The sequence below is a fragment of the Athene noctua genome, chromosome 17 (assembly GCF_965140245.1).
Source record: "Athene noctua chromosome 17, bAthNoc1.hap1.1, whole genome shotgun sequence".
Taxonomy (NCBI): Eukaryota; Metazoa; Chordata; class Aves; order Strigiformes; family Strigidae; genus Athene; species Athene noctua.
Genome location: NC_134053.1, coordinates 3,640,637 through 3,661,087, shown reverse-complemented (window position 1 = coordinate 3,661,087; position 20,451 = coordinate 3,640,637). Strand labels below are relative to the sequence as shown.

Below are 20,451 nucleotides of genomic sequence, written 5' to 3'. Positions count from 1 at the left end.
GAAGGAATTGGATGAAAATGCTGATGGCTAGACTTTTGAAAAAGGACCCTCACAAATCGCTTCGTGGGCATTCTTGCTGAGCTCCAAAGGCTTCCTTCAGTCTTACCCTTTCACCGGTGCATCCGATTTGCACCAAGAGGTGCAGTGACACTTGGCCCTGCAGATACTCCTAGTTAAGCACAGAATAAACAGAATCTGCATTTCTTGTAGGGCTGCAGCTAATGGCTGCCCTAGCTGGAAGGCAGCATTGATCCTGCACCCACGCTGCTGCGCTGCATTGCTTTTTATTTAAGCTACTTATTTTCAGTAAGGCTGCCAGTGAGAGCCATGTGGAACTCAGATACCACAGAAATTAATGCTCTACTCCGCCTGGGTGAGCTGCTCACGCTAGGCAGGGGGCTAGTCTTGACATATTAGTGGAGAAACTGCATAAATACAGACCTACACATGCACAGATGTGCATAAATATGGGTGTATACACATATATTAAAAATATGCAAACATGCACATATTAAAAAATACATATAGATACATCCTGCTACACATATAGACATGACTATGTATTTATCAATAGATGTATTTATACACACGTACACCTAGATACAGGCAGACAGGCAGGCAGTGGGTGCAGGGCTGCATCATACATCAGCATCTCACACACCCCACTCTGCTCCTGGGCTTTAGCCATCTTCTTTGAGGCCCTTTATTGCCTTTTGCCACCCTGGAAATCAGGGCAGGCTTGCTTCAACCAGCAGAGCCCTGCACCACAGCACTGGCCCCCTCACCACCAACAAGCTGACCAGACACTGCAACATGTATTTTAAATATTGCTTCTTTAATAATCTACATCGTGGTAGTAGCTCCAAGGGAAGATACAGCTGACAGGATTTTTATTCTGCTCCCACATCTCTTCATATCAGTAATTCCTTATTGCTGCAGATTTCTCTATCCCCTGGCTCCCATAGGCCACGGTTAGATTTAATTCTGCTAATTATTTAAAATATAAAACAATGCAACTGATCTCCTGATGTTGCTGTAGTAATAAAAAATAGAAAAGGAAAAAAAAAAATTTTTTTATCCTTATTGCCAGTGTATGCCAGTAACTGCTTTTTCCCTTACAAAAGCCCTGCTCCTCACGCTGGTTAAGGCTAATGTCTCCTTCTCCACTGAGGGCCAATTCCAGGCTGAAACAAAGTCGAACTATTCCTCAGGATGAAAAAAGGGGAATTTAAAAAACGGTTGCAAGAAAAGCCCAACAGTTTCCTACTTTAAAAACAGTTCACAGTTCTTTGAAAGGGTCTGAGCAGTACAGTAGAGAGCTACATTTACTGAAAACTTCTAGTGCTGATAAAGTTTTTTAAAAAAAATTTTAACCCAAATGAACCCCAAATTAAATTAAATGGGGAGAGCTGGTTGGCAGGCCAGGAGAAGGAGGAGGGCGTCCCACGTTACCCAGGGAGCTGGCCAAGCACCCCTGCTCTATGGATAGCAATCAAGTGAAGAAAAAAAAAATAAAATTATGTATCTTTAAAAAAAACATCCAGTTTTCCAGGCTGGGTGACGAGGAGACCCCCCACACGAAGGCACACCAGCATGAAGGCAACGTGATCTGCTGAAGAAGCCAGCCAGCCCTCACTAGATGTTCGCCCCGTGAGGCGGGCACGGGCCGGCATCTCGCTCGGGCTGAAATGAGAGGGGGGATAAAGCAAAATATCAGTCACTTGTGCTGTGAACATCCCCCATCCCCCGGTGTATTTACCCCCCGGGGACCCTACCTCCCCACGGCCGGGCTTCTGGGCCAAGGGGGGCTTCTTGAGGATGCCTCGCCTGGGGGCTGGCGCCGGCTTTGCCTCCCCGTCCTCGGCCGCGTCGTAGGCCCCGGCCAGGGCGTAGTGCTGCTTCCTCAGCTCGCCCAGACGCACCCGCTCGCCCTCCAGACGTTTCTCCAGCTCCAGCACCTTCACCTGCACCCAAACAGCCATCCTGGGCCCTGCGCACCCCGGGGTGCGATCCCCACCGTCCCTCTGGGGGGAAAGGTGGTGGGGCAGAAGGGACCCCCCCGTCCTTCCACGGGTCTGGATCAGAATCAGCGCCAAAACTACCCTCATGGCCATACCTGTGTTTCCATCTCTTCCTTCTTCAGCTTGATGAGGGACATGCCTGAAAAGTCCATGGTGTCTGCGGAGAAAAGTGGGGGGTCCTCACTGAACGTACCCCTTGCAGAGGACCCGCGTGTGCCAAAGTGAAGCCAGATGGGCACCTCGGGGTCTTCAACAGGCCAGAAAGGGACTTGGTGGTTTGGTTTGGTTTTTTTTCTTTCTTCCCTTTCCCTTGCAAACACCTCACCTTTCTCCTCGATCTGCTCTTGCCCTGACTTGGTGGAAGCCACCACGTTGGCTGCCATCTCATTGACATTTCGTGAGCACTCCTGGAGCCGGCCCAGGTTCCTGCTGCTCTTCTCAGCTTTCACCTGCAAAGAGCAGAGGGGTGGCTGTGGGTCCCCGCCACGGCACCTCCCCATGGGTTCCCACCGGCTCGGGGGAGCCCCCAGGCAACCGTGTTCTGCCTTAGAGCAGAGACACCAATCACACCATGTCAGAACAGTTCTCGAGCATGAAAATCTGGGGGGGTGGAAAGGACAGACGGACAGATGGACACATGTTTATTCTTGATGATCCCATCATGACCAGACAAGGTGGCCCCTGCAAGGCCCTTCAGCTCCAGGACACCAAACCAGCTCTGCTCCCCCCTGAGCCAAGCACACACAGATAAGCAGCACCAGTGAAGACAGAACCTTTTTTTTTTTTTTTAACCATGCGCTTACTTTTAAAAACATCTTCTGTAAAAAGCAGTATAGGTCTTCCTCCTCCCAACCTGTATCACTGAAACCTCTACCCATCACTTTTGCCCACACCAACAGGAAAGGTGGCAAGGACCAAAATCCATTATTCTCAATGCTGGCTCCTGCAGTTGCTTATTTGGGGTTTTCCATTAGTTATTAATAGTTTTTTTTACATAATCAGCTTGACAGGAGGTTTTACACATTATCTTTTCTAAGGCAAAACCTGCTAGGTGGGGGAATATTAATGCAGGTGAAGACACAGGGATTAAAAATCACAGACTGCCTTGAAAACAGTAAGAGCTTCCCCCTTCCTCCCTGCAGGACTGGTGGACAGAATGGCCACGCACCACTGCCCAAAAGCATCTATGGGACAACGCTGTGGGAACAAAATGACCTAAAACCTGACGAGCCACACGCAGCCGATCTCGCTGAGATACCCACCTTGGAGGCAGCCACCAGCTGCGCTGTGCTGGCAGCGATTTCGTGGGAGCAGACGATCAGTTCTTCATATTTGCCCGTATGCAGGACAACTCTGTCTGCTGACTCCCTGCGTTATAGGTTAAGAAGGGAGTTTGTATCAGAGACACTCGCTGTGCGCTGTGAAGCACGTGCAGATTATTTATCTCCCGCTATACCCTTAGAAATCAGCATCAGACTTTGAACCAGCAGCTTTGCCTGTAATTTATTTAAAGCTCATTTACAAAGCAATGACTCAAAGCCCAGATCCAGAAGTTTTAGATGGGTATAAAATACCAGTGGAGGCAAGACTGTATTTTCATAATGAAGTGGATGAAATTTTTAAAGTCCAGATAATTTAAAATTTTTTTGTCCAGAAAAGCCCCAGCATTTCCTGCACTGGCACAGGGTTTCCCTACCCCAATCCCAACCACCCCATCCACAACCATCTGAGCAGGAAGCAGGACATGGAATATTTGTGGAATATTTCCACAATTTGCAAACAAGAAGAAACTGGCAATCCCTGTTTTAGTGACCACGTGGTCCAACCCAGGCTACGACACTGTATCAGGAATTGGCAATAATGCTCCAAGCAGACTCAGCAGTGGGATAGTTTGGGTTATCAGGTGACGGAGAAGCATGGGCTGGCCCCGGGTGCAGCATGTGGAGCTGTGACCAGAGAGGAGCCTCCCACAGTTGCCGTGGGAGAGATCCTGGGGGTACCTACACGAGCTGCGTGGCTCCCCAGCCCACCGCCTTGGAGGCAGAGATCAGCCCTTCGGTCCAGCGGGAGTTCTTGGCATAAAACTCCTGAGTTGTTGCTGCCCCCTGTTGTTATGAAAATATTATGGCCTGTATTAACTTCTTTCTAACATGCATCAATATATAAATCCATAAATTCATATAAAATATGAAAAAAAAAATTCCTCTATAAAGCCATAAATCAAGGGATTGGCAGCATTTCTGTGGCCTTAAGGCCGCTCTTACTGGCCTGATTAAATACATATCAAGGAAAGAGAGCAGCCCTGCAGAGAAGGACTCGGGGGTACTAGTGGATGCAAAACTGACTATAAGCCAGCAGTGTGCACTCACAGCCCAGAAACCCAACCCTGTCCTGGGCTGCACCCAGAGCAGTGTGGCCAGCAGGTCAAGAGAGGGGATTCTCCTCCTCTATTCCACTCTTGTGAGACCCCCCCTGCAGGGCTGGGTCCAGCTCTGGGGCACCAACAGCAGAAGGACACCGACCTGCCTGAGTGGGGCCAGTGGAGGCCAAGAAGATGCTCAGGGGGCCGGAGCACCCCCCTGTGAGGACAGGCTGAGAGAGTTGGGGGGTTCAGCTGGAGGAGAGAAGGCTCCGGGGAGACCTTAGAGCGGCCCCCCAGGGCTGAAAGGGGCTGCAGGAACGGGGGGAGGGACTCTTGATCAGGGGTGTAGGGCTAGGATGAGGGGTAACAGTTTTAAACTGAAAGAGGGGAGATTTAGATTAGATATAAGGAAGAAATTCTTTACTGTGAGGATGGTGAGACACTGGAACAGGTTGCCCAGAAAAGCTGAGCAGCCCATCTCCAGCAAATGAGACTGCCAGAGTACTAATAACACAGGAAAGCACTAAATTCTGCTGGCATTTCTGCAAACTGTGGGAAATTCTCCCATATTTCATGTCTGTGCAGAAAGACAAGTATTGGGGAGGACTTACCCGGCCACTTTCTACTATCTCCTTCTGTAAGTTTGTAGATGTTGTTACAAGAAGTCTAATAGCCTGGAACGAAGTAAAAAAGGTTTTGGTGTTTGATGGGGATTTTACAACGAAAGACTGATGCTGCTGATGGTGGAAAGTTACAGTTTTGAGCAGTCTTTGATGCCCCACATAGGTTTCTGCAGTACTGACCTTCATTAGGTCCGTGCAGGAGTTCAGAATCCTGTTAGGAAACAAGAGAAAAAGTGTTCAGCATCCTCTGACACTGCATCCAGGGAAGCAGGCTTTGGCCTCAGTTAGAAAATGAGTCTTTTTTGGAAACCAGCCAGCCTGCAAGGTTACTTATAAGCAGCCCACACAGCGGCTGCAAACACCTGACAAGATGAAGGTCCACCTTTCTACAGAGAATTTTGTGCTCAGCATCGGGAGTGCAGCACCGGGTTGCACACAGGGCTCTGGAGGAGAGCCCAGCCCAGCAGGGTTAGGAAACAGGACAGAAACCTGCCCGTGGCTGTCACGTGCTGCCCCTCAAAACTCACCGCTCGTTCACTTCAAGCTTAACACCGGAGCTCTCACTTCTGGCCTGGCTCATCATCTCCTGTTGGGAAACACAAGAGGAAGGTTGGACGCCACGTTGCTGCAAGGGCGAGTGGGGTGGAGGAGAGATGGACACTCTGCTGCCCCAAGGCACCAAAATGGTCCATCCCGCAGCTTTGTCTCACCTCTATCCGCCTGACAGCATCCTCAATCGCCTCTGAGGTGGAGGCCATCTCCTTCTCAACCATGTCCCCCAGCTCTTCTTGCTTGATGTCCAAGCTCTTAGGCCTCAGCTCCTGTCGGAGAAGGCAGCAGCCATCAGGAGGTTTTAGATAAAGAGAGAGAATGAAACATTTGTAAGGAGTAACATCACACCAAGGTGTCTGACTGCTTTTTTTCCCTCTAAATAAGTAAACCTGCAGGAGCAGCATTCTGCAGACCATGAGGGTTAAGGCACATGTGCTCCCAACTGGCAGCAAACGTGGCACAGGGACCTCAGAGGTAAGAAATGCCCCAAATTAAGGTGACAAAACTTGATTACAGGAGCAGTTTTGGCAGGGCAGGGCTCCAGAGGGCTCTAGAGAGCTGACAGCCTTTGAATTAAGCAGTTTAATGGAAAAGACTAACAGAGGTTTCACAAGAAGAAATATCTGAAAGTTGAGAAGTTTTATTCTGCAGGGGCTACTGGGCTGAAAGACTTCAGTTGATCCGATCACCAGGAAGGGTCTCGGTGCTTGGAAGCTGAGATAGCTCAAGAAAAGCACCAGAACCTGTGGGTATGGGAGACAAGCCACCCCAAAGTGCTCACCCAACCCAGCATCTCTGATTTCAGCTTTGGACAATAGGGAAAGCCATGGTGTGATTTTTATTTTTTTCTTCAAATAAAAAAGAAAAGCTGTCCATCGAGGCACAGCCAGAAGGCTGCAAGCAAACAGCCCACCTTGACAAACGGAGGCAATGTCCTTCTGCATCTACTGCCTGCTTTGATTTTTTTTCTTTAGGGAATACCAATGCCAGCAGATAACCCACCCTGCCAGCCCTGGGCGGGGAGGTGGGTACGCTGGGCTCCATCTCCTACCTGGGCCAGCTGCAGGACCCCCCGCAGCGCCCGCCGCACGTCCCCCAGCTCAGCACACCCCAGCGTCTGCTTGTCCTTCAGCTTGCCCAAATAGTCCAGGCTCTGCTGCCCACAGTCCCGACACGTCTCCGTCAGCCCTGGGGAGAGGATGGGTTGGTGCCAGGCCCAAGGGGTCCCCTCCCATCCCAGTCCTGCTACCCTCCTCTTCCTCCTTCCCTTAGTTGCAGAGATGATGCTGAGCATCAGCAGCACCCAGCAAATTTCTTGCAGAAGAGCAATAATTGGTGTCCAGGAGCAAAGCAATGTTATTGGCCCAGAAAGGGGCACCAGAGAGGAGGGAAAGGGGAGCACAGGGAGCTGGGGGGACCATGCTGCCCTTGGGGGAGATCTGCCCTATATCCAGCTCCCAGAGGAGGGAGTTTTGGTACGGCCACCCCAAAAACAAGCCCCAAAAGCATAATCCCCCCCCCCCCCTTAACACCTGCTGCGCCCACGCAGGGCACTCACGGTCAGCGTGGTCGGTGGGAGCCAGGTGGGACGTGGCGCTGCCGTTCACAATGGTGTCGGCCGTCAGGTGTGCGAAGAGGGCCAGAGCCCCCACCAGCCCCGCAGCATCTGCTGGCAAGAGGATGTGGTCAGGTGCTGCCAGCCCAGGGCACCACTTGCCATGTCCTGGGGGCTGCAACCCGCCCTCAAAGGCTCTTAATGGTCAGTGCAAGAGCTCGGAGAGGTCGGTACTGACCCCTCCAGGTTGCAGGTTGCTCCCTGAGTGAGCCCATGGGAACCCACCAACTGCACCCGCCGTGCCCCTCGGTCACCAGGGCATTGCATGCTTGCTGACGGCCCCGAAGCAGCTGGAGGCTGCTGGATGTATAGAAGCAAGATCCAAGCAATGCCACCAGTCCCCAGCCCCAGGTACCTGCCATGGAGGCCACGTACTGCGCGTGCCCGTTCTCCAGGGCGTCCGTGGACTCCAGCGCCGCCTGTGCCCGGCTGAGCAGGTAATCTGCAAGGAATTTAGCTTCGTTAGCACGGTCAGGCTGCTGAATGTATGAACAAGCATGAGTGCTGACTCCACAAGGCACCATTGAGGGGAAGGCAAGACAGCTCAGGTCCTCACAGCCCTGACTGGGGAACAGCACTAAAATCCGAGCCAAACAGTGCTGAGATGAGAGACAAAAATCCACTCCCAACCCAAGTCTGACCCCAACCTCTTTGGGTGTGATGTCTGGTAGGAAAAAAAATGCCTGGGGGAAGCTTAGATGCAATTATCCATCTCAGAGGGAGAAGGGACTGCGAGCTGCAGCCCCTGTGGTTGAGCGGGACATACCTGGGGAGCTGGTGCAGCGGACGTGCAGTGGGTCGTCCAGCTTGGCCACAGCGTCCCGCAGGATGTCCTCGGCCTCCCGCACCGTCTCCTGCAGGATGCTGAACTGCTCATCCAGCAGCTTCTGCTGCAGGCTTTTCTCCTGGTTGCTCTGCAGGGTGGGAGAAACAGGTGAGTGGCACAATTGGGACACAAGGAAGATTCTAACCTGCTGTTAAGTTTTGCAAACTCATCTGGAAAATTCTGGGTCACAGGACCCCCATCACCGTGGCCCAATCACCAGGATATTCTTTAAGAATCCCTTTGCAAGATTAGACCCAAGCATCCCAAAATTGCTGGGGCAAGTCACATCCCACCGACTACAGCAGCAATAGCTTAGCTGAGCCCCCCCACCTGCTCAGCACCCGCAAACACATCACACCCCGGTGAACAGAGGGGCAGTGGGGCTCTCCACACAGCACCCTACCTTCTCCAGGAGCCTGCCCTGGAGATCACGGATCTCCCTCGTAGCCTTGTCTGACTCCTGGCTCAGCTGCAGCTCCTTCTCCTCAACCAGGCCACGCGTGGAGAGCAGCTCACACTCCTTCTCACTCACCGACCGCCTCAGCACCTCCTTCTCAGCGTGCAGGGCCTCCACCTGGGCGCTGAGCTCCGCACCTGCCTGCCAGCAGGGCCAGGAGACGCCTATCACTCGCCTGTCACCATGTCACGAGCCCAACAGTCACGCAGCGGGGAGCTGAGGACATGCCCAGCTCGTTACACTGATGAGGTGGGCCCATGCTCAGCCCAACGTTGGCTCCCTGGGCTGCTGTTTGCGCCGGCGGTTTAGCAGTGGCAGCAGACACGCTGCCTTGCACGACAGGGATTTGTGATGAGGCTTTAGGCGCATCCCGTGCCCCCCCCTTGTACCTGCTTGACGTGGCTGAGCGAGCGCTGCGCCTGTTCCAGCTCGTCCCGCCGGGCGTCCAGCTCCTGCCGCAGCTGCTCCATCTGCAGGCTCTGGTCCTCCAGCTGCAACCACACACCCGTGCTGAGGCTTCAGCCACTGCAAACGTGCTCTGGCCCCACTCGGCACCAGCACACAGCCAGAATGGCAGGAACGAGCCCAGATGTGTTTTGCACGAGGGGTTTTCAGGGTCTCAGGGAGTGGGGGTGGGAGGTGTCTCCTGAAAGGGCTCCTTTTCCCAGGGCAGGAATTTTGGGAGCAGCCCCCAGCTTGGGCCATGGAGAACAAAAGCCCCTAAACCCACCAACTTGCATTGTGGAATTTTCTTGGGGGAAGAAAAGGTAGGTTTGGGCAAGAGGGAATGAAGCACGCATTAAGTAACACCTTCCTGAGAACCAGGGCAACTCTTTCCTAGATCAAGGACTGACACCAAGAACCACCCCTACCCCTTGCACTCAAACAGGGCACAGCCACCGTGTTTCCCGGGTTGGGAAGGGCTCGGTGCCGGGTGGTGAAGCCCCCGTAGCAGGGAAGGATCCGGGGCTGTGCCAGCTCACCTTCATGTCGGCCTCTCGCTTGACCTGCTCCACCTGAAATGCCAGCTGCTCCTTGACACGCGCCACCTCCTCCTGGCTCTGCTGCGTGACCGTCAGCTGCTTGGCGGTGTCGGCGTTCTGCGTGAGGACATGGGGCTTACCGGGCATTCAGAGGGGGAACCCCTGCCATGGCCACGCTCCTTCTGACCAAATTCAGGCTTGGGGGATACCTCCGAGACGCCTTTCTCATGGCACCCAAAATGCTGACTGCCAGTGGGCATGAATTCAAGGGGTGCCCCCCACCCAGTGCTCAGAGGTCCCTGGGTGCAGGATGGTGGGACTGGGCACACACGAGCCGCGCTGGCAGAGGAGCGAAGGCAGCGGTCAGTCCCTGCCTGGCATAGGCAGCAGTGTTACCTTCCTCAGGAGCTCGGCGTGCGTGTTGATGAGCTCGCTGTGCTTCTCCTTCAGCTTCGTGTAGCGGATCTCGGTGGCGTTGGCTTTCTCTGAACGGAGTGAGAAAGCATCAGCAACCGTGGCGCGGGGGTCCCGCGGTCGACGGGAGCTGCAGGGCACCTACTTTCTGCTTCGGCGCAGAGTCGCTGGGACCTGTCGCTGTCCTGCTTCGCTCTCTGCAGCCTCTCCAGCTCATCCCGCAGCTGCTCGTTGTCCACCAGCGCCTTCTGCTTCTGCTTGCGCTGCTCCTCCACTTCCCCCTCCAGGCTGTTCACCTGCGCCTTGAGCTGTGTGATGTACCGCTGCGCCTGCGGGACACCGTCAGGCACTTGGGCACTGCCCTGCCCCAGTGCTGCCAGCGACGCTGCCCTCCCCAACATCCCTATTCAGGTGCCCAGCTGCAGTTCGGGCAGAGCAGCCATGAGATGCACAGGAGAGCTCTTCCCTCAGCCCCTGCAGCCACTCTGTCCCCGCTGCTAACAGCTGGTTGGGACAGCAAGGGACAGGTCTCACACGCCTCCACCCCATCTCCATCAGGAGTCAGGTCCTGGCACTGGGAGAGGCCCCAAAACACAGCGCTGGGTGCCAGGACCCTGCTCCTGCTGCATTTCATCAGGGTTTCCACACTACAGCACCAAAAAACACCCCCGCTCTCCCGCACCAGCTGCTCCCTGGCTGGGCTTTACCTCCAGTTTAATCTTGTCCATCTCTGCACGGAGCATGTCCACCTCCTTTTTCAGGCTCTCGATCTGTGCATCCCTGAGGAGAGAGGCAGGTTGGTACCACACAGCAGTGGCCACAACCCCTCTGCCACCATGGACCTCCTGTACCTGTCGTCCCGAATGCCGTTGGGTGGCCCAAAGGTTTGCTCAAATATATCTGAGGTGATCTGGGGAAGACAGAGGGTGCTGAGCTGAGCCAGGCTGCGGGTGCCTGTGTCTCCCCACCACCATCCCAGGGTCCCCATCCCATCCCTGTGCCCCCACCTGCGGCTCTGTGGTAGAAGTTGTGCTGATCTCGATGAGGTTTTCTGGCTCCTCGTCCTCGGGGGCTTCCTCAGGGATGACAACCACCGGCTTCACGTGCTCAGCCAGCGCAGACGCCCGCAAGAAGTTTGGGGGGCTCTGCAGGGACAAGAAATTGTGGTGGCATCACGTGGAGTTTCAGGAACCGCTGCAGGCAGACCACCGAGGGAAGGGAGGCAGCCAGCCCTGCGCTGCTGAGATGTGCCAGCAGGTCCCTCTGGAGTGTCCCCAGACCCTGAACCCATCCGTGGGGACACCCCCGTGCTCCCTGAACCCACAAGCCCTCCAAAGTACCACACCGAAACGCAGCCATACCTCCGGCAGCCGAGGGATCTGGATGAGCCGCTTGAAATAGAGCATGTCAGATGCTTTCTTAAAGAAGTTTTTGAGGCTGGAGAGGGGGGAAAGAAAAACTGCTCGCAGGGGAAACGGGGAGGGGACTTGGCAGGAGGGAGGGGACCCCACCACCCCACCTCAGCCCCGGGTTACCTGCGAAACTGCTCGTGGAAACGGTCTCGGTGGCCCTGCAGCGTGTCGGCTGGCAGACCTGCAGCAATGTGGGGGGAGAGCTGTGACGGATCCGGGGCTGCAAATTTATCCATGTGTGCCCGGATCCCTCCAGCTGCAAAAGCCAGTGGGGTAATGGCCAGGTGGGAGCGGGATGGGAGCGATCAGGACAGGAGCAGGACGTCCCCATCCCCAGTGTAGGTACGGGGGATGTGGCACAGGGAGAGGCGGGCATGGGAACCCCGAAATACCCACGCGAGGCCTCTGGCACCATGCTGGCCAACAATCCCATGCAAGGGGCTGGCGGGCCAAGGCACATTGGTTTGAATTCATCAAGGACTAATCCTTCTAATTCCTTCATCTGGGATGTCTACGTGGGATGGAGCAGGTCCTTACAGCCCGGCTGGGATACGGGGACATGGTGATGGATACATCCATCTACACCAGCCTAAACCCTGAGAATCCAGCCAGAAGCCTGACCCGGGAAAAGACCAGCGTGGGAGACATCCCCAGGGACTCACAGGAATGCAGCTTGAACATTAACTTGACAGAGTAGTGGTAGAGGTGGCTGCAGTCCTGGATGACCTGGATGAGGGGGGCCAGGCGGCACTGCACCGCCGACATCTGTGAGACCGCCATCGAGGTGTTGAGCTGCCTGAAAACTGGAGGGTTGAGCACAGTGAGACGTCGGCACCGTGTTTGCAGAGCCATCCTGCTGCGGGCTACTCGGCTTGATCATTAACCACGACGGATGTGACTTTGCCACGACACAGCGCTGGGGTTTGCTGCCTGTCCTGTCCCGCTGAGCTGGGAACAACCCCTCTCCGAGCAAGAAAACACCCAAAGGGACCGTGGTGGCAGAGGGAAGGGGTGCTCAGCTCTGCCTCAGATACCCCAAAAAGGAGGGATTTAACCCCAGGACGATACAAAGGCAGGACAGCTGCCCTCAAAAGCTGCCGCTGCAGCTGGGAAAGGCAAGGGGTTTTGCTCTGCTCTATTTAATTGTGCAAGGAGCTGGGAGAGGATCCCAGGGCAGGGGACAGGCCCGCTGGCACCGCGGCCTCGCCTGCCCCGGCTCAGAAACAGATCCCTTCCCTTGGCAGAAATCCAGCCAGCATATCCACTCTGGCTTCTTCCCTGCTCCGCTTTAAAGTATTTATGAATATAAATTCTCTGTATAACTGGGTCAGGAGGAGAAGTGGGAGGCTGGTGGGAGCCGGGAGCACGGTGTCTCCCACTGTGCCCTGTTTTCCAGGGCAGCTCTGTGTCCCTGACTCACGACACAGGAGGAAACCGCTGCATTTTTCAAGTATCTAAAAATTCCTGGAGGAGGCGGCAAGACAAGCAAACATGGGCAGGGGCCTCCAACCCTCCCCGGAGGTATTTCAACAAGAGGAAATAAGTATTTAGAAAGAGGTACAGCCCTGTCCTCTGCTTTGGGGGGACAGAAAGGATTTGGGTAACACATATGAGTAACACGATTAAAGAAAAGAAATAAAAACATATTTCAGAGCGGCACCGCTCTGAAAACAAGACACTGCATTGGTCAGGTGGGCTAAAACCAGCCACGTTCCTTAAATATTTTCCTACAACCGCCTCTACAGAGCATCAACAGGGGAATCTGGCTGAGGAATGACCTCAGAAATCTCTCTAGAGGAGGAGGAAGGACCTGAACCAGCCTCCCAAGCCGGAACTCTATTCCTGACCAAAGAGCGAAACTATTGCTCAACAGCCCCGGGGCAAACAGGAGGGACCTGCCGCCTCCTCACCTGACTCCGACAGCTTCAGTTCGCAGTCCAGGTAGTCGAACAGCTCAACCGTCAGCTGGAAGCTGCCAAAAAAACCAAAACCCTGTCACCCAGTGGCAGAGACATCCTTGCTCTGGTTGCTCACGTTTGCTGCAGGCCGCCACGCCAGCAAAGGCTCAGATTGATAAGAATTTGCTGTGTTTGCTCCCCACATTTTTGCTCCTCATCACTCTGCGGGTGCAGGAGGAATCAGGCATCATCCAAACCATTTACAAAACAGCGATGGCTGCCCTGAACAGGAGCTGTTTTGTTAGCAGGATGCTGCCAGACGGGCAGCACAGAGCCGGCAACCACGCTCTGGGTGCTGAGCTCCTGCCAAGACACTCACATGTTGTTCACGTCCGTCCCTGCGGTCTTTTCCAGCACTTCATCCGACACTTCGAGGCTCGGGGGGAACTCAGGATGCTTTGTAAAAGGAAAAAAAAACAACAAACCAACAAACAGCAGTTGCTGCTAATATTTTTGCTGGTGCAACATACACCCTGGCAAAGCCCTGTCCCCCCGTCCCGGTGGGGTGCGGAGGTGGCAGAGGGTCTCACCTTGGCATGGAAGGAGATCTTGGTAAGGAGGAGCCGCGTGTAGATGCTCACCAGCTGCCCATACCTGTCGTGCAAATGGCCCTGCCAGAGACACGAGGGGAAACGGGGTGAATCCAGAGCGATGTGACCGGATCCAGCAGAGCCCACGTGCACCAGTGACCCTGCGCCAGCCCTACGGCTCCTCCCCTCTTTGCCCTTCACCACATGGTTAACCGTCACCCAGCGGGGTCAGCAACGACGGGTTATTTCAGGTGGTGCTCTGCCCTCCTCCCGCCCACAATGTTTTTCAGAACCCACCCCCAAACCCCCCAGAAGGGACAAACCTCTGCTTTGCCCCACTCACCCACAGGTCTCCCGTCTCTCGGATGTTGCTGCGGTACCTCTGGCAGTCCTGGAGGACCTGGGGAAAAAAATTGGAGGGATGTGGCATGGTGGGGCTGGCATGGAGCTGGGCAAGCACCCATCTGCCTGCCCTGCGGCTGGGAAGAGGATGGATCCAGCCCCTTGTGCCGCTCCAGCTCTGGAAGAAGGAGTTCAAGCCCTTCAATGGCAACCAGAGGTCGGGGCTTTGCATGGGGAAGCTTCAGAGGTGTGAGATAACAGAGTGTTTCACAGCCCCACAGCTGGGGAAAGGCGGCCGGGGCAGGGAAGGAAACCCACCCTCTGCACAGCAGGACATCAGCGAGAGCCAAAAATTCCAACCCCACCAACAGCGCAGGAGGGAGGTTTCAGAGGGGACACTCACGTTGGGGTGGCCGTCGCGCAGGACCTTGTGCAGGACATGGCAGAACTTCCAGCTGAGGATGGCACTGCTGGGCAGGGGCAGCCCGATGGCATAGGACCAGAAGGTGAACGCTCCCTTCTCGTGGTGTGTCCCCAGGATGATCCCTTCCCTGCGGTCAAGGCCAACCAGACACACAGGGAAGCAGGGGACAGGCCAGGCTGGAGACTACTCCTGTTCAGCCTTCATTAAAAAGGGGACACACACCGAGTGTACCGCAGGCACAGAGCTCACCGGCGTGATGCTGCACCCGCAGATAAAACCATTTATTTTCCTCTGGTGCACCTTCCCCTGCTGCAGGGCACGCCGGGGCCCTTTGCATTTTGTTGCCAAAGAAACGCTATTTTATTGCGCTGCTTTTGTTTGCATTTTCACTGATGCACAAACCTACGTGATACCATACCCCAACCAAGCTCCACGTGGGTCTCCTGCCTCCCAAATCTCCTGTGGGGTAAAATCCCTCCAGGTGAGCCAAGAGAAAGGATACGGCGGGCATGTTTCTCCTTCACCGGTGCTTCTTGTGTATTTATGGCTTTGCTGATGCTGATGGCCTGCGAGAGGAGGAGAAAGCAGCCATCACCAGCAGCACAACCCTCATGGACCCCAACCCACATCCCCCCCAAGTGAAGAGCTGGGTGTGCTGCCAGCTGGGAACAGCCTGGCCACGGGGCACTTTTGGGGAATACTCTGAATTTTATAAGACATTTGTCACCTTAAAGCCTTTCATGACACATCAAAATAGGCTTTTTTATCCATGATCAAAGCGGCCTGCTAAACCCCCTGCCCTCAGTGGGAGCTGGGCCACTACCCATGCTCAGCTGCTGCTGCTCCCTGCTGTCCCCATCCCAGGAATCAAACAGCTTTTTTACAGACTGAACTCAGCGCCATGCCCAGGGAGCATTAAAGCACGACAGCAAGATGTCAAATTCCAGGGTTGTTTCTTTAATCACGAGAAGCCTTTGAACCAGGGGGTGGTGGGTTTGGTTTGTTTTTTTTTTTTTTGATGGCATTGCTGCGTGCCAACAGCACATGGGGAAAATGCAGCCCCTAAGCAAGGAGGGAGTGGCAGCCACAATGCCCGTTTTGATGGAGCAAAAATCCAGAGCAATGTGATTATCAGGGGAGGATTATCTACATTTTAACGTGTTTGATCACAGCACACTTTGAATTATGAGGTTATTCCAAAAGACAACCCCTAGACAGGGGTCGGTTGCATCTCCTGCGTGATGACAGGCTGCGAAACTGAGTTCCTGTGATTGATGAGCATCTCCCTCCTCCTCCCCAGGCCTCTGCAGACTCAACTGAGCTGCTTCACCCTCGTACAAGTGCTTGGGCTGGGCCCGTGTCCACAAGCCTTCGGTCACCGTCAGAGGAAAAAGGTCCCAGCCGGGAAGGCAGGAAGCAGCCCCGCCACCGCGCTCATGCCGGAAGAGAAACTCGGTTCCTCCCTGCAGCCCCACAAGGCGTAAAACCTTATAAAAATCTTATCTCTCCCCCAGGGGAAAGCACCTGCTTCAACACGGCTGCTTGTCCAGGAGACGCATCCGAATCGAGGCACCTTCCTGCAGAAGGAGGAACCCGACGCCGAGTTATCAAGTGCTCCTGACTTATGCAGGAGGAACCCGATGCCGTGCCGAAGGGGCCGTGTCAAAGGTGTTGATGCACCAAATTGGCCCCAAACGAGCCCGAAATGGCTATGCCCGTGAGTCAGGCACAACAGCGGGAAAACCACTGTACTGTGAACATGTCACAAAAAGCGAGCCAGCCCCAAAACACTGAGCCCAGTCGCTGGGAAAAGATGCCAGTTTTGCCTTCCCCGCACCAGGGAAGCCCTGGTGTTACCCCACCATGTGGAGCCATAAAGCAGCAGCAGAGTTAAGCCAGCGACTTGCTGTAATCCTCTTATCCCCAAAGGTTAACAAGCCTGGAGTGCCCAGGAACAGGCAATTGCAGCACAGCTGCCTCTCCCAAAGCACCCGGTGACTCCGAGCCACCCAAAAGCCTGGAGCCGGCGGAGAAGCTGCACCCTTGACCGCAGCTCGGGCGGTGAGACGTGCCATGGGCGGCCAGCACCTCCCAGTACGGCACCAAAGTGATAGTTTACCGACAGAAAGCAAGGTTTAGCACGTGCCGGAGAGCCACAAGTTGACAGTTTTGCAAGGCAGGGCTTGGAAACGCATCTTCCAGTGAAGAGCTGCTAAAGGGGTTATTGCATGTTACTTAGGTGCTTTGCATAGGTGGGGAGTGGGACAGACAGCTCCCAAACCTGGATTTTCACCACTCGCCGTATGCGGAAGCAGCAGAATGTGCCCGTCCCAACCCATCACGCCCGCCCCAACCCATCGTGCTCATCCCAACCCATCGCACCCGCCCCAACCCATTGGCAGGAGCTGGGCTCAGCCTCAAGCCCTGCAGGGCCAGGAGAAGGTGCAGCCGGAGGGGCCAGTGTGCAAGATGAAGGCTGACCCCCAGAAAACACCATCCCACATCCCCAGGGAGGGGAGCTCAGCTGCCCAGCACTGCCCAGCAGGATGGGGATAGGGCTGGGACTCAGCTGGCCTGCCCCAAAACCAGGCTGTAATTCCAATTGGTGCTGGTGGTTTTATTGCAGTTATTGCCCATAAACTCACTTCCAGCCCAACCAGCCAAAATTCAGCCCGGGGGCTGCTGGAGAGGCTGGTTTCACCCTTGGTGATTCAGTGCAGAGGCTTTAACTGAGCCATTTTACATCCAGCACGGAGGAGCGGACCCGTGTGGGGGCACCCCCCAGCACCACCATGTCCAGTGTGGTCCCAAATAAATCATGGTGGCACCAAACCAATGCCAATCCCTTGGGGCTGGCAGCTCACACGTGCCCTTGCTGTCTCCAGACCCCAGGCTGGCCAAGAGGTCCCCAAAAAGGAGAAGGTGGGACTGAAGATGGACACGAGGAGACGCTGCAGCCTGGGACGTGTGGAGCTTCAGCATGCTCCTGCCAGCTGCCTGGTGAAGCTGGGCTGTGGTGGACGGCTCCAAAACGAGGAGATTCACCCTTGACCCAGCCTCTTGGGACATCACTGGCACACCCAGAGGTGGGCAGGTCCCCACTGTCACTGCAGGCCCACAACCAGCCCGGCTGAAAGCTTCGCTCCCCATCGCTGCCGGGGAGCGGTGCAGCCCCAGCCCCGCCAGTTGGGGGGGGTCCAACCCCAAAACCTGCCCAGCCACGGGCCGTGGGAGCCCACACGGGTGCAGCCCAAATGCCTTACTCATAGCCCTCACGTACCAAGACGGTGACTAAAGCTGGGATCAAAGCACCCAAATGAAGGAGCACAGTTTACATCCACCCGTCTTTTGCAGGCTGCTTTTAATTATGGTGTGATCCTCCCTACCCACAGCTCCCCGAAACCCTGGCATCCCGCAGGGCCGCAATCCCCACCCGGCAGGTGGACGCCGGGTTCCGGCACGACGCCGTGGCAGGGAATGATTTTTTGGCAGCAGGATGTTGAGCTGGAAACCTCCCTGGCTGGGCGGCACGAGGGCTGCCAGATCAGCTGAATCGCAAACGGCGGCTCCGGAGTTCCCTTCCTAGTGCTTCTTTTTCCTGAATTACACCAAAAAAAAAGCACCACTTGGCCATCATACATGCTGGATTCCTGGCAGTTCAGGAGCTCATTGGATTTTTAACCTTCTTACTTAAGGAAAGCAAAAATTGGCCACAGAAAAGGGCAAGTTTTGCCCCCTGTCAGGCTGCAGAGCGAGCGCCCACTGCGGGACGGCGGCTTCCCACCTTGCACGTGCGGCTGCTCTGAGGGGGGTACCTGCATCACCCCGACATGAGACCTCAAAAAGCATTTTCAGAGAAAGCAGGTGACCTCCACGTCACCCACAAGCACCCAGGATCACACCAGGGGCAGTAACCCCTGTCTGCACCCGCAGGCATCGTCCCAGCCTCCGCAGGGGGAAAGGAGACGGGGCGCTGGGTTTTGGCAGCGACCTTCTCCAGGGTGGCGTGAAACCCTCGGCCTGCGAAGGCGCACGGAGGGGACGTGCCACCAGCATCCCCACGGTACAAAGGCGACCGGCAGCCGTCTCTGCAGCTGCTATAATTAGACATAAAAGGCAGATCAATACCCACATACTGACATTGGAAAGGTTTTGCTCTCACCTGAAGCACAGCTATGGGAAACCACATTAGGATAAAGCTTCTTTAGGAGTTTTTCAGCAGTTGCTGGAAAAAAAGGTCAGTTCTAGGTGGTGAGTGTGCCCGCCTGCCAGCGAGCCCGGGGTTTAAGCTCTAACAGAGAACGACCACCCGCTCGCCCCGTACGCGGCTCTGCCCGCGACATCCCTGTGACTGCAAGAAAAGTCGCACCCACGCAGGGCACAAATCCCACCAAAAAGCCCAAAAGGCCGTGGAAGGGTGGGAGGGAGGAGGGACGTGCTCCCACCCGCCTGGCACAGGCTGCCCTTCGGCGCACGAGGCAGCGCTGCCGCCGCGATTATTTATCAGCGGTGCCCAGCGGGACGGTTGAAGGAGACGCGTCCAGAAGGAACTGGAATTGCCGGTTTTCTCATGTTGCTCCCCAAACTCAACAAGCTCCGTTTCCTACCAAGCATGGCCAAGTGGCACCGTGACCCCACAATGCCAAAAATCACCACCTGCCTTTACCGGCACTCTCCGGAGCCAAACCAGCCCAGGGGGCAGGGAAGGACCAGCAAAGCAACAAAGGGGAAAAATATCTGCGATGAATTGGCAGCCTGCAAAATCAGAGAGGTCAGAGGATGCGTGCCGGGAGGGCACTATTATTTTTGCTGGGGCAGCAGGCGAGCCCGTCCCTCCGTCCATGCTGCTCACGCTGTCGGAGTGATGAGTTTCCCACAAGCTGTACACCAGCCCCATCGCGCCCAGCATCGCCCACCCCGCGGGGGCCACAGGAAGGGGGACAGACCCCCCCATCCAAGCCGGACACCGTGAGGCACAAACATTTTTGGGCTTCATTTTCACCCTGTCACCCTCTCCGGGACCAGACACCCTAACCCCTGCGGGGAGATCCCACGTGTGACCCGTCCCCCGGGTAAAACAGCCCCCGGTTTCACAGGGGCAGCCCGTGCCGCCGCGGGGCCGGGACCGGGGGGATCGTAGGGATGCAGAGATGCACGTTACCGGCGCGGTGGGCACCGGGAGGCGGCCCCGGGCTCGGCCGCGCTCCCGCCGGCACTGCCGGGGCCATCCAACTCGCCCCGTTTGCTCACGGTCGTGTTTACCTGCCGATAAGGCCCGGGGAAGGAGCGGGGAGGCGGGGGGGGAACCGCCTGCCCGGGGCTCTGCTGCCCACCGGGGCGGCGGCGCTCGGCGGGGACCCGGCCCCGGTGCCCGGCCCGGGGGTGGCGGGACGGGCCGGTCCCCACGCGGGACCGTCCCAGGGCCACGGCGGGAGGAGGCGGGGGGGCAGGCGGGGGGGGGGGGGGGAGCGTGCGCCGGCAGCGAGGACGGGCGGGCGGGCAGACAGACGGACGGCGGCCGCACCGCCCCACAGGGGGGGTCCCCCGAGCCTCGGCGGGGACCTGCCCCCCCCTCTCCCCCCATAACCCCTGGGAAAGCCCCGCGTTCCAGCGCAGCCCCGCGGAGCGGGCCCGTCCCGCAGCTCCCTCGAGCCGGTCCCGGCGGTACCGCCGCCCCCTCCCCTCCGCCCTTGCCTGGCTCTTGTCGAACTGCTCCCGCTCCGCCTCCAGGCTGTGTCCGCCGCGGCGGCTCAGCACCCGCGCCGGGACGCTCTTGATGCTGTTCATGGTGGGCCGCGCTCCGCGCCCCGGGCTCCGCGCCCCGGGCAGGCACCGACCGGCACCGCCCCCCCCCACCCCCCGCCTTGCCCTCCCCTCCCTCCCCCCGTCCCTCCCCCCGGCTCCTCCCGGCCGCGCACTGCGCCGCGCCGCA

The 20,451-nt window shown here is 56.4% G+C and overlaps 1 protein-coding gene across 3 annotated transcripts; it reads right to left on the bottom strand.

The window, feature by feature from the left end:
* Positions 1–522: 522 nt before the first annotated feature.
* HIP1R (huntingtin interacting protein 1 related) lies at positions 523–20,360 on the bottom strand. Of its 3 annotated transcripts, none has more exons than XM_074921332.1 (32): positions 20,214–20,360; positions 15,022–15,085; positions 14,499–14,641; positions 14,097–14,153; positions 13,754–13,834; positions 13,543–13,619; positions 13,176–13,237; positions 11,928–12,068; positions 11,389–11,446; positions 11,215–11,290; positions 10,861–10,998; positions 10,705–10,763; positions 10,561–10,633; positions 9,999–10,182; positions 9,836–9,924; positions 9,440–9,556; positions 8,846–8,947; positions 8,403–8,597; positions 7,940–8,087; positions 7,529–7,615; positions 7,117–7,227; positions 6,610–6,746; positions 5,717–5,827; positions 5,534–5,592; positions 5,187–5,217; positions 4,995–5,057; positions 4,026–4,126; positions 3,284–3,389; positions 2,347–2,470; positions 2,117–2,178; positions 1,776–1,964; positions 523–1,683 (listed from the first exon to the last, which is right to left on the bottom strand). In XM_074921332.1, the coding sequence occupies exons 1-32, from the start codon at positions 20,304–20,306 to the stop codon at positions 1,636–1,638; spliced, it is 3,186 nt and encodes a 1,061-aa protein (XP_074777433.1). In that variant the 5' UTR covers positions 20,307–20,360; the 3' UTR covers positions 523–1,635. The 3 variants fall into 3 exon arrangements, with proteins under 3 accessions (XP_074777433.1, XP_074777434.1, XP_074777436.1); XM_074921333.1 differs by having other exon boundaries at positions 7,117–7,224; XM_074921335.1 differs by lacking the exons at positions 523–1,683; positions 1,776–1,964; positions 2,117–2,178; ... (5 more) ...; positions 5,534–5,592; positions 5,717–5,827 and having other exon boundaries at positions 6,631–6,746; positions 7,117–7,224; positions 7,549–7,615.
* Positions 20,361–20,451: the final 91 nt, after the last annotated feature.

Excerpts from the sequence above, each read along its gene's own strand:
- HIP1R (XM_074921332.1), bottom strand. The coding sequence starts at position 20,306 with ATGAACAGCATCAAGAGCGTCCCGGCGCGGGTGCTGAGCCGCCGCGGC. Across the intron at positions 13,620-13,753 it reads AGATCTCCTTCCATGCCAAG|CATCCTGAGTTCCCCCCGAG; the intron begins GTGAGACCCTCT and ends CCTTTTACAAAG. Across the intron at positions 8,948-9,439 it reads AGCGAGAGGCCGACATGAAG|CTGGAGGACCAGAGCCTGCA; the intron begins GTGAGCTGGCAC and ends GTGTGGTTGCAG.